Genomic DNA, 12594 nt, shown 5'->3' with positions numbered 1-12594 from the left:
GTTATTGTTTATATTGGGCTCTATTTTTCTAATGTCTCAGTGTTTTTGTGCCGCTATATCAACTTATAGTTGGTGAAGCAAAGCAGACGGACACTCCAAACATCGCAGCGAGCTGACGGTTTATGAACATAAGTCATATGGCCCCTGTGGCTTTGGCAGCGCATTAAATGAAATTTTAAAGTGCACCTACAGAGAAACAGAATGAGTTTCTCCACATTAGAGCCTGACAAAAGTGTCAGAGGCCCAATTATCCTCTTATGAGCGTTTCCCCTTTGTCAAGGCATGGTGAGAACAAGGAGCCATGCTGCTCAGAGGGAAAGAGAAGTTTACGCCACACCAACAGTGCAAAAGAAATTTGGGTGAACTATCAACAACATCCCGGGATGTAATTTGTCTAATGAGTGGTTAGAGTGCTGCAGATGTTGTGTGAATGCAAAGAGGACGGGTATACAGCACAAGATCACCTCAAGCCTGGTGGCAGGATGGGTTTTACCAGGATTACTGCTGATGTAAACGCTGATGATCTCAGTTAACCCTGTAAAAAAAGATGTAATCATGGGAAAATTCTCCTGTTGTACATTAACTGAGCTTTGCAAGACTTACTGTAGCTCCTCCAACTCATGTATTGACCCTGTACCTACAGCATTTTTTAGCAGGTGTTTGACATTGCTTGACAGAAAAATAACTCTATTCTTCAAGTTTATTTTTCACTTCCTGTTTTATTTTGGTGTGTCTAACCTTCCCCTCTTGTTTTAGTTTACACTTCCTGCCGTTGTGTGTTTCCCACTCCTGTGATTGTCGACCCCGCCCCTAATGTGTTGCACCTGTGTCCCAGTGTCTTCCCCTCTACTAGTGTATTTTGTCTGCATGCTTCCTGTCTTCGTTCTCTGTAGCAATCTCTTCGTGTTTAGCCTCTGGTGTTTTGACCAGTTTCTTCTGTGACCTCGAGTTTAGTCTTACCTTTGTTTGTCTGACCTGTCTGTCTACCTGTGTACCTACCCTGCTTGTATTAAAGGCCCTACCTCTGATCTTCCTCTGTGAGTCCTGCATACTGAGTCTGCATCCAGTGGTTGTGTAAGTATTGGCCGATATCCAACTCTTATCCTCTTACACCTCTTAGATCTTGATATCCTAATCAATCATCTGGAAAAGTTGCGTTAAACTGGTTCAAAACGTTCATCGAAGGGAGAAAGTTTAATGTCTGTCTTGGAGATCATGTGTCTGAGATCTGCTATGGGGTTGATCAAGGGAACTGTCTTGGTCTATTACCATTCTCACTGTACATGCTGCCACTTGGTGACATCGTCAGAGAGCACAATGCATGTTGCCAAAGCAATGTAACACACTACCTATAGATATTAGTGCGGCCAGCTCGCTAAATAATTTTAACAAAAGCCAATAAAGTATCTCTTCACCTTCCTGATACAGGCCTGAAATTCTCCTTTGCACTTTGCTCTGCACTAATGCACCGCTGCACTTCTTTTAAAATGCTGTTATCTTGCTTGATTTTATGCTTTGTGTTGTAATTTTAACTATATTTTAATCTAGTTCTATTTCTTCAATTTCTATTTTGTTATTAATCAATGCATTTTATCTTAGTATTATTAGCAAGTGGGTTTTATTTTCCATCTCATTTTTACATGAATGTTTTTATTGTGTTCATGTAAATTTTATGTCTTTTTTTTATTTTTATGTGAAGCACTTGGGGAACTGGTGCTCTTCAACATGTTTTCACTGGATTATCAAACTACAGGGTGTTTTAGTCCAGTGTTTTGTTCATTTTTTTATAAATATATTTAAAAAAAATTATATTTTACTGTCTTTGTAAATTATGGATTATTTCTATCTCTATGGACCCAAACCAGTTATTTTAAATAAAACCCTGAGAAGTTTAGTCATCAGAAACAGTTTTAAACATAAAACAATATTTTCTTCTGGAATGAAATGGGATAGAAGCATAAAGTAGCATAAAATGGAAATACCTCAAAATTGCACTTGAGTACTGCTCTTGAGTAAATGTACTTAGATATTTCCAATATTGGTGGAGAGTAACTATCTGGAAATACCTAAAACAATAATAAAATCTGACACCTTCGGTTGCATGCATAAAAATTTTTATTCAAACTGGTTTTACAAATTAAATATGATCCAACAGACACTTTTTTTCAAATCGTTCAAGTATCGAAAGAGTAGGGAGATGCTGAGGTTGGCTTAAACTCAATGCATGAGCAAAACTCTTCCCACTCTGGTCACAGACATGTGGCTTTTCCCTAATGTGGATGCGCTGGTGTTTTGTGAGACTGCTTTGACCAGTGTAACTCTTCCCACAGTGGTCACAGATGTAGGGCCTTTCTCCGGTGTGGATGTGCTGATGAATCCTCAAATGCGATGATTGTAGGAAACTCTTCCCACAGTGGTCACAGACATATGGTCTCTCTCCTGTATGAATGCGCTGATGTTGTGTGAGACTGCTTCGAACAGTGAATCTCTTCCCACACTGGTCACAAACGTACGGCTTTTCTCCGGTGTGGATGTGCTGATGTTTTTTGAGACCGTCTCGAACAGAGAAACTCCTCCCACAGTGGTCACACACATATGGTCTCTCTCCTGTATGAATGCGCTGATGTTGTGTGAGACTGCTTCGAACAGAGAAACTCTTCCCACAGAGGTCACAAACGTACGGCTTTTCTCCGGTGTGGATGCGCTGATGTTTTCTGAGATTCTGTTGAACAGTGAAACTCTTCCCACACTGCTCACAAACATACGGCCTTTCTCCAGTATGAATACGCAGATGTTGTGTGAGATTCTGTTGAACAGTGAAACTCTTCCCACACTGCGCACAAACATACGGCCTCTCCCCAGTGTGGATGCGCTGATGAATCTTCAAATGTGATGAGCTTGTGAAACTCTTCCCGCACTGACCACAGAGGTGTGGTTTCTCTACTGTGTGGACACACTGTTGCTGATACTCATGTCCTCGACTGAAGCTCTCCTCATCTACAGGTCCAGCTTGGTTTTGGTATTTATGTTTCTAAAACAAAAATGTACAGATAAACAAAGAGATGTGTAAGAGGATATTAAGTGGTGGTTCTCACTAATGCTTATTATTGTAAATGATGATGGTTGCAATACTGTGGTTCAATGAATCACTGTAGTGACTGCTTAAAATCCAGTTTATTCTAATGTGCGAATTACGAATATATTTGCTGATTTGAATCGTTTCATTAGTTAATTTCAAAATGCAGATTCAATAACACCTCAGTATGTACAACAGCAAGTGAACGCATCGCTGTTCATACCACAGCAATGTTCAGTGTGGATTATGACTGTCCTTCAGTCTGTGATGGTTTGTCTGGTACATTCAGTTCAGAACAAAATGAGTCCATACAAGCTCTGCACAAGGTCAATAGCTCAGAAATCAGAGTTATCAGGTTATGATGGTTTTCCAAGTGAGGGAAGCTCCAATGCCAAAAGCTATTGATTTGGTCAGAGCAGTGTTAAGATTCATTTATACATGATCTGAACACCTAGTTTGTTCACATCTGGACACATGGAGGAAGTGCAGAAAAAGCACTTGAAAGCAGCAGCATCACTTGTTTGTTCAAACGACAAAGAAGACCTATACACTAAACAATTTTTGCAGCAGTCATTTGTGAAGCTTTTGGAGAGCACTGAATAACAACATTGTCCTGATGATAGAAGTCAGAAAAATCTCATGTTTCATTTGGGAAGCGTCAAACAAAATATTTTATCATTACTTTGGGGAACTTGTTACCAGTCCTGTGACAAAAGGGAGAAAATCATTTATCAAAGGCAACGCCTCCAAAATGGCAAATTTCTGAGCTGAATATTGTCACATTTCAAGGAAAAATATTGGGAAAAAAACGGTCTAAATAAAAACATCAGAATGAGCAGGCTAATATTTATATCATATGAACATAGAAATGAATTGGATAATGTCGCCTAGAGATTAATGTTAGTCATTTCCGATGTTTATTCTATAGATGTTTATTTTCTGCTGTGGTAAATGAATTTCCCAGTTGTGGGATAAATAAAGTTAATCTAATCTAATCTAATTACATGAAGAGTGTTTATCTGCTGAACCCTTTGTTGTCTCTGGGTTGGATTCATGGGGGTTTTTCTCAAGTTTTAACATGACAATCTTATTTCAACTTACCTCTGTCAGGGAGCTCATGTTTCTGCTGGTGCTTTCCTTTTTCTCTACCAGATATTCTTCCATCAACTCTGCCATGGAAATAATATCAATAAGACAGGGGAAAGCCACACAGCAAAAGAGTAATAACTTGAGCAATAACTGCAAAAATACAGCAGCAAGCACCTCTTGTCTTTCAACAACAGGAGCAGCTGCAATTATTTAGAGAATAAACTTGCAAATCAGTTAATTTCACTAATTGCTAAATAAATGAAACACATTTTTTCAGTCTAAAAATCCAAACTCCAAGTGAACTACTTCTACTTTTTACCAAACGCTCTTCTAAACTGAGCAGCTAGCTAGACTATGAGTGTAAAGAAAGCTTCTTAAGTTCTCACCGTTTGACTGTCACTGTGTAGTTTGATTCCTGCAGGTGAAGGTCCTCTTCATGCAGGTCGGACTATACTGTTGAATGTATACTGATGATTTCCATGGTGACTGAGGTAGAACCAATCCAAAATATAAACAGCCTGATATCCAAAACTTTTTAAAAATAAATAAACACTCCAAACCATGAGGCATTCTACTAAAAGCACTCTGTCTAAGATTGTGCACTGAGCAAAGCTAAAGAATTACAGACAAAAGAAAATAAATGTATTTATTTATAAACATACATTTTCTGAATCATATAATGGGGAATGAATTGATTGCTGTTTTGTTGAATGTTGCCACAGTTTAATCCAATCAGGTGCAACCTTAATAATTAAGTTAAAAGAGCCACTTTAACACCTGTCATTATAAAAACAATTGTAAAAAATATTACTTTAATTATAAAAACAACCAGCTGTCCGCAGATCACTAGTCTCTTTGTTTTTCAGTGTGAGATACTGGCAAACCTCTGCTGGGTAATGTTACCTTTCCATCAATCTCTCAATTAGCGTTTCCTCTCTTTGCTGCATCCATCTGCTGTTTAATCACATTTGCGATGCACAAAGTGTCCTGAGTGGGGGGAAAAACACACATCCTGTTTTTGGCTCATCGTGTTGGAGGAGATGTTTCACACAGCTGCTGGAAGCCTGATGTGCAAATAGTGATAGTATGCACACAATACATACACAGTATCAGTTGCACTCTGGCACAGATATGTATGTATATGTGTGGACAGTATGACAATGAGGAGTGTGACAGTTTTCTTTTTAAACTTTTCCTCACCTTGGTGTTGGGTATGAAAACACTTCATGAATTGTTGATGAATTTAGTCGTGTGAAGGTGATAAATGTGTTACAGAAAGACAGGGGGTTTGAAAACCTCAGCGTTGTCATGCTGTGACAGAGAAGGACACTGTAGGTTATTTCACGTCCTACAAATAGACAAACGAATGAAAACAACCTGATTTTGAAGTTAAATATGTGCACTGTTAAATTAACATTTACTGAAGACTAGCTTCTCAGTATGTTTGGCGAAGCGTTAGTGTGTGTGTGTGTGTGTGTGTGTGTGTGTGTGTGTTTGTTTTTCATGAATGCAGCTAAGCAGGAGGTGAAGCCATGTGAGCCTGAACTGACTATAGAGTATGGATGTGAAGCAAACATTGATGATGTAATGTCACTGTAAGATACGTCTAGCACAATACAATCACCTTTTCTTTTTTTTTTGTTGCAGGAAACCTTCCAACTTTCCAGGACATCAGTAGATGCCAGATTGTAGTGTCAGTCACTCAGTATCAAAGAACAACGGCTTCTTTATCAACTTGTCTGTTTTGCATCGTTCAACAACCACACAGAGGAACTTTTATCTTACAAAGGACAGAGATGCTGAGATCTCTACCAAGAGTGAATCTAACACAAACTCAGTGCAATAAAGCTGAAAGATACTGTGCATTTCTGATGAGGATGCAGCTGTAATGAGGTGCCACTGTGTGCTGTATGTTATGTACTGCAATATTTTGTGTGCGATTCTGGCTTTGGACTCTTGTTGTATTTCTTCCCCCACATTTCCTTTTTAAAAGATAACAGAAAACCTACTGACAGGTTTTACTCATAAGGTGCAAAACAATGATTAACCCATATCAGGCTGCTTTATTTGTGTTTAGATGAGACCAAGAAGCTGGATTTAAGCAGGAGTCCCCCTGTAGAAACTTATATTTTCAGTTTTGATCTATAATTCTTTTGATTGTAGCTTTGGATTTCTGTTGACAGCATCACCACAGCTAGCACAAGACAAATGTATCTATCATATATGATCAGGCCATATGATATTCTTTCATTTACTTTGTAATATATAGCAGAGTCACGGTGGTCTTTTTTTAACTTGTTACAGATTGTCTTCACAATCAACAATCTCATGGGAAACTGGGAGAAAACACAAGCAGCCCACACTGGTACAATCTGTCAGGTCTTACTTATCATTTTTTTTTCCCATTTACTTCAATTGAAACTTGCACAACTGATAAAAATCAAGTGTGTTTCCTGTTTTGGTGAATTGTAATCATCTTTAGGGAAAAAGTGGGACTCTGACATGCAGCTCGATACAACAGACAGGAGAGCGGTCGAGTGGTTGAACAGAGGGTGTGCAGATGTTAAATGTGCTGAGTCGTTCTTGGAGATATAGGTGCCTTGTAAGCTTCCAGTGAAGTGTTATTTTCACTTATTATCTGGAGACTGCACTGCATAAGGTTGTGTTTATCTGTGGATTAAGACTGTAGCGTTTGTGTACTTTCAAGTGATGTATGATGTTCACACAGCTGCTGAACACTGTCTCCTCCACACACCATCAACTAATTTGTCACATTCAAGCAACACTCCGTGGAGATAAATGAATATTAAATGACAAAGTCAAGTGAATCTGGATACAATGAACAATGCAGCAAAGTAGATAAATGCAGGAACATTTAAAAAAAAAAAAAAAAAGAAAATTGAAAACTGGTTTAGCATTATAATGCGGGAAAGGAAAAGATACATTTTTATAACGCTTCAGTGTGATTGTTTTTACACTGCTGGCTCGTGACGTATAGAGAATGGATTTATGTGTTTTTGTGACAGTAGCTTCAAATTGAATTTTATCTCCTCACCAGTAAAAACGAGCTACAACATCCAGAGCTGAGCTCCCTATCCCCGAGTCCAAGGCCACTGGCATCGCAACAGAATTCATCACCACTGATTGGTTGAAATCAATCAGTGAAGTGGTACATCCCGGGTTTGTCTACCATGTCTCTGTCTCACGGGACATTAAATGTTTAATAAAGATAAAATAGCTGCAATAATAACCAAGTTGCTATAACACTGTGTTTTCCGAACATGGCTGCTATGAGCTTCCAGTATTTATATCTATACACACGGTATGATGAAGCCATTCAGTAGCTCTAAGTGTTTGTGTGTCCCTGCATCCAGGTTATTTATGTACAGAGCTTTTTGAATGCCAGAGGTGTGGAATGAGTGACAGTAAAAGAGCAATATCAGGCAGGGTGCTGTCATGCTGTCTAAGTGCTGAGGAGGCAAGTTTCTTTTGTGTGTGTGTGTGTGTGTGTGTGTGTGTGTGTGCGTGTGTGTGTGTGTGTGTGTGTGTGTGTGTGTGTGTGTGTGTGTGTGTGTGTGTGTGTGTGTGTGTGTGTGTGTGTGTGTGTTTTGATGCTTGGAATACACTTCATTTCCAATAAACTGTCTGGTTGCTCTCACTTGCCATCTCTCCTTAGCTCTCTGTATTGAGTTGAGATGTAGTTCATAATGTTTACTGTCTGTGTCCTATCTCTTCTATTTCTGTCCCTGTTTCTCTGTTTCTTCTCTTTTCAGTGTATTGACTCTATCTTTATCATTCCAAGTATCACAAATGAAAACAGAGTATACCTTCAGCAGAGTGATAATGTTCCTGTTCAGTTGTTTATCTGCGGGTGATGACCGGCATGTCCTGCCTAAAGCAAACGACAATTTGGGAAATGGCTTGTTTGCTTTCTGGCAGCGAGTTGGATGAGAAGATTGATATCACTCATATACCCAATTATTAGCCTATAGCCAGGAGGAGGTTAGCTTAGCTTAGCAAAAAGAGTGGAAGCCAGGGGAAGCAGCCAGCTCAGCCTACGTGAGCCTTTACTGGCTGTTATGTGCTGGACTTTCTCTTGGTTGAGATGTAACATGTTAATCAGTGAGCTTCAGACATGTTTAGCTACATCGGACAGAGACAAACTACCTGACTGGTGGCTGTAGCCTTATATTTAGCGGACTTTTCCTTTTATCATACATCACTACAGATGTTTTGTGGGTTTAGTTAGAAATGTTTTAACCTCGTGCCCAATGAAAGGATCAGCCACCACTGCTGAATGTTGAGGTTTAGATGGAAGCTGCTTCAGAAGCGTCTCCTCAAATGCAGGCTCCAAAAAGCTGCTGGTTATAACAGAGGCATGTAAGTCCTTTTCAATCAAAAGTGAAAGGTCAGTGCATTAGCTCAACTTATTTGCCCCCTGCTGCTAAAATTTTGGATTCTCTGACTGTAGTCTATTTAATGCAAGTGGTAGATCCTCATCTGATCTCTATTGAAGTGATAAACTGAGCTGTCCAGACTCAGGTTTTTTTCAAGTAACCACTTTGGTGGAGAGATTTTGAGAGGTTTTAATCCTAAACCAATTATTTACTCCTTTATATTATCAGCCCTGTTTGTGCTACAGTGTGGTCTGTACATGAAGAGATGCTGGATGATTAGATGCTTGATTCAAAGATGGCTGTGTAGATTTAGACCTGGATGGGTTGAAAGAGAGTTGTCTCTTTCATCTGGTGGCATAAGTGTCATAAGTCCTTTTTTACTGGCTGTGATCAAGGTGAAGTCGAGGTTTTACCCAAGGCTGTGGGGAGATGATGGGCTCAGAGAAATTAATCAAAACTGAAATGAAGGAGGTTGAATGGGTGTTAAAGGATATTGACTCTGATTAAAAAGCTTTCAGTGTTTAGCCAAAGTGTTTACATGTATACAAGAAGCAGGACTTTAAAATGAAAGACCGAGCAAAAGACAGCAGAGAACATATCAGTCACTCTGATTGTGAAATGCTGAGTATGCACACAGGTGATGGACGCAGAAAGCAACACAGACTGACAAGGGACTTTGTAATGACATTGGTGCACAGTAGAAAACGCATTTCTGAATTTGTGTGTGCGTGATCTTTTTTTTTACGTGCACAGTGTTTGAAAAATGGCCATTCTTAGCTTGTTTGTGTCATTGCGCTTGTGGCTTCACTGCAAGTTCACATGAGGATCAAGAACTATAGCAAAGCTGGTGCATGTTGAGTTTACACCAAACAATCATATGAACGGTGTTGCAGACTATTATCATAGATATGTTTTGCATAGGTAAAAGTACTGAAACTATCTTGTTGACAAAAATTTTTAGAAGTGGTGCGATTGCATAACATCAATGGAGAGATGGGTTTATGCTGTGGAAATTTGAGTTGAAACATTTCAGCTTCAGCGAATCTGAATGAGGGAAATGTCAGGCAAATACAGCCGGTTGGTCAAGAACTAATGTCCGTACAGCCAGTAGATAGGTGTCGTGTCCGAAATCATCCCCTTGTTCACTCATTCACAACTCCCTATGTGATGGGCACTCGTTTACACAAGTTTACTTAATGTGCGCAGTAAATAAAAATTTTGAAGACTACAAATCATCATCATGCTGCGTCATCACTGACAGCTGTAGAGATGACATTTAGCACCAAAAATATGTGGAGCATATAAGTCCCTTAATGCACCCAAAACTACTAAGAAATACTAAGAAATGGCAGTATGCTATTGCATTCCTGTTGTCATTGCTTTGTCACTTTTCAGCCACTGCTTCCTCCTGCCTTATAGAAAGTGACACTGAGTGCTCCTCTCCAGAGAGACAGTGAGCTCTTAGTTCATCTCGGTGTCTGTTGGAGTCTCCTGAGTGAAACCAGGGCTTCAAGTGTTCTGCCAGCCGGATGAGCAGTCACTCTGCCCTTAACTCAAGCACAGTCACAGCAGCTTTATCAGGATGTGACTTCATAATAGTAGGGCTCACCTTAACAGAGAAAGAGTTCAATGTTTATGAAAATTATCAGTCATCCAAGGCAGTAAGACAAAGGTCAACTGGACATGCATCAAGCCCTGATGAGAGTTTAGCATGAACAACAACTGAGGATGAAATATTTGGATCAGTAGGAAATGTCTTCAAGACAACAAAGAAAACCTAGTTGACACTGAATTACAGAGCGCAGTAGCTGGTTGGCCAAAGGCCCTTTTTCCATCTCTGGTTAATTTGAGGCAGTAGTGATCATCTCAGCTTGACGCCAATGGTCAGATTAAAGGAAGGAATGGATGACCAGATTCTTGGCGCTTGGGTTGTAATGGCTGGAAGCCCAGAGCTCCATGTCTTTGAAGATTTTCCATTATCAGTCTGTTTGACAGCTCTGTCAAGTCTTGCACATTCATGGATCTGCTCACTATTGTGTTGATGACTGTGGAACAGGAGCTGTTACTAGAAAACTATAGCCTTAATTTATTTAACCAACAACATGTAACATACTTTATATTTACTTTTTACAATGTCACCAGAGTATTTCTATCTAACTATGGAACTGGTCCTAGGTCGTGTCTCGTTTCAGCTGCTGAACAAATCCGAAATGGGCAGTTATTCAAAGGTATAGAACCACGGTTACTAAGCAGTTTCTTGGTGGCCATATTTAACTATGCTTCACTTAATGCGTCAACTGTGTGACAAATTAAAGGAAAACCCATCTCAGTAAAGTGTTGGACCACCACTCGCATCAATGCTACTTTTCATCCAAGTCCCTGAACTCCACTGCAGGGACGAGTATTGATCCTGCTGCAAAAATGCTGCTGGAAAGTGCTGTTGAACACAGAGGTCCACAGTCTTCCATAGGTGCTCAGCTGGGTCGAGATGTAGGGATTGTGAAGGCCACAACATATGATTCATTTCATTTTTAAACTCATCACACCTTCCAGTTCCCCCATCATGCCCTGTCTGGAGGCTTCTGCTTTTGTTATGCTCTGCCACTTATTTATTATTCATAAGTTTTCACATGTCCCTTCATTCTACCTTTTTTATTGCTCTGCTTTACTTTCTGTTAATTATACACTGTGTCAGTTTTCTGATCTTACAAGCTCAGATGTGATTAAAAATACATTGTGATGCACCCAAGGGTCCAGATGGCCGACTGCTGCTGGTCATAAAAGTGGGTGATGGGATTTTTATTATGGACAAGACTTGTGTAATGAATCCTCTTATTTTCCCCTATAGATTTTCTATACATTGTCTGCTGACTGACTTTCTCGATAAAGTCCTTTAGTAAATGTATATAGACTTACACCATTATTCACTTTGCTGCAGAGTCTGCCTGTCTGCCTGTGCACAGCCATGTGTGTTTAAAAGCTTTTGCTAACAGAAGCGGTGCTTGGCTTAACGCCAGCTTCTGTCTTTTACACTTTGAGTCTGAAAACATATGACATTATTGGTTCCAACCAATACAGCAGGAACATCATCCATCTTTAAGACGGGTACACACACAGGACGAGGGTGTGATCTGGAATACTGAAAGAGCCAACACATCGCACGCTTTACTTTAATACCCTTCAGCTAAAACAACAGGGTCACAAAATTCCTCCTCACAGTAAAGACACAGACCATCTCAGATCCTGAAACGTGTCAGATAGGATCTTTAAAGCCAGACAGTATGTTACTCTAACTGACACGATTCTGTAATTGAGACAAACATCACAACATTTCTACTAATTCTAGACAAAACAGCATTTTTTCTTCTTCTTCTGTTCAATCTGCAAATGTTCTTCTTTCCTCTGTGGCATATAATGATGAAAAAAAATGAAAGTACAGTTATAAATCTGAATGCAATCTCATCTCTGTAGTACCTCTTTGCATTCATCACTCTCTACAATGCTGTACACTCGGCTGCTGCTCTTTGCGGGCGTTAACCACAGAGATGAATTCCTGATTTGTGCGCTGTGTTTTCTCTATCAGCAGATCACTTGACGGTTGAATGTCCAAGGAGAAAACTTTTGTCCTGTGGCACTGCAATCGCATAACAATACCTGATCCTTCAACTTGCATTGCCTGATTCCAACAACAAGCTTATAAAACTGATGTCAACATTATTTGGGCAAACATTTTAGGCAACATTAGAATGTCCTCCTGAATTTCAGTCCAATATTCCTTCTCCTTGTAGCTCTGTTTTGGTTTCCACTATGTGCTGAGGGAAAAATGTGGTTCTTTAGCTGTTAAATGCTAGACTCTGGTCACCAGCTGGTTGCTAACTCTGTTAATGTGCAGTTTAGTGCTGAGCAAGTAGTGCTTTTAAAGTCTTCTTGATCAAAACAGCTGCCTGCTGTGTCACGATCTGCTCCTCAGTTCCCCCTCATCCCCGGTTCTGCAGCCCCCCCGCTCCCTTTTCCCTGGCCATGTCTGTCCCT

At 39.8% G+C, this 12594-nt stretch overlaps 2 protein-coding genes across 3 annotated transcripts in view; both read right to left on the bottom strand.

The window, feature by feature from the left end:
• The window catches only part of LOC130181835 (inactive phospholipase D5-like), a 60927-nt gene that overhangs the window by 22562 nt on the left and 25771 nt on the right, over window positions 1–12594 (bottom strand). The window lies entirely within an intron of this gene.
• Window positions 2107–4624, bottom strand: LOC130181836 (gastrula zinc finger protein XlCGF52.1-like). Its single transcript, XM_056396290.1, has 3 exons — window positions 4552–4624; window positions 4178–4245; window positions 2107–3031 (listed from the first exon to the last, which is right to left on the bottom strand). The coding sequence occupies exons 2-3, from the start codon at window positions 4238–4240 to the stop codon at window positions 2138–2140; spliced, it is 957 nt and encodes a 318-aa protein (XP_056252265.1). The 5' UTR covers window positions 4241–4245; window positions 4552–4624; the 3' UTR covers window positions 2107–2137.

This window comes from Seriola aureovittata, chromosome 14 (assembly GCF_021018895.1).
Source record: "Seriola aureovittata isolate HTS-2021-v1 ecotype China chromosome 14, ASM2101889v1, whole genome shotgun sequence".
NCBI lineage: Eukaryota > Metazoa > Chordata > Actinopteri > Carangiformes > Carangidae > Seriola > Seriola aureovittata.
The sequence above is the reverse complement of the archived record's forward strand: the minus strand, read 5'-3'. Positions and strand labels throughout refer to the sequence as shown.

Coding starts and splice junctions, on each gene's coding strand:
- LOC130181836 (XM_056396290.1), bottom strand. CDS start 4,240: ATGGAAGAATATCTGGTAGAGAAAAAGGAAAGCACCAGCAGAAACATG. Junction 3,032..4,177: donor ACATGAGCTCCCTGACAGAG/GTAAGTTGAAAT, acceptor TTTTTGTTTTAG/AAACATAAATACCAAAACCA.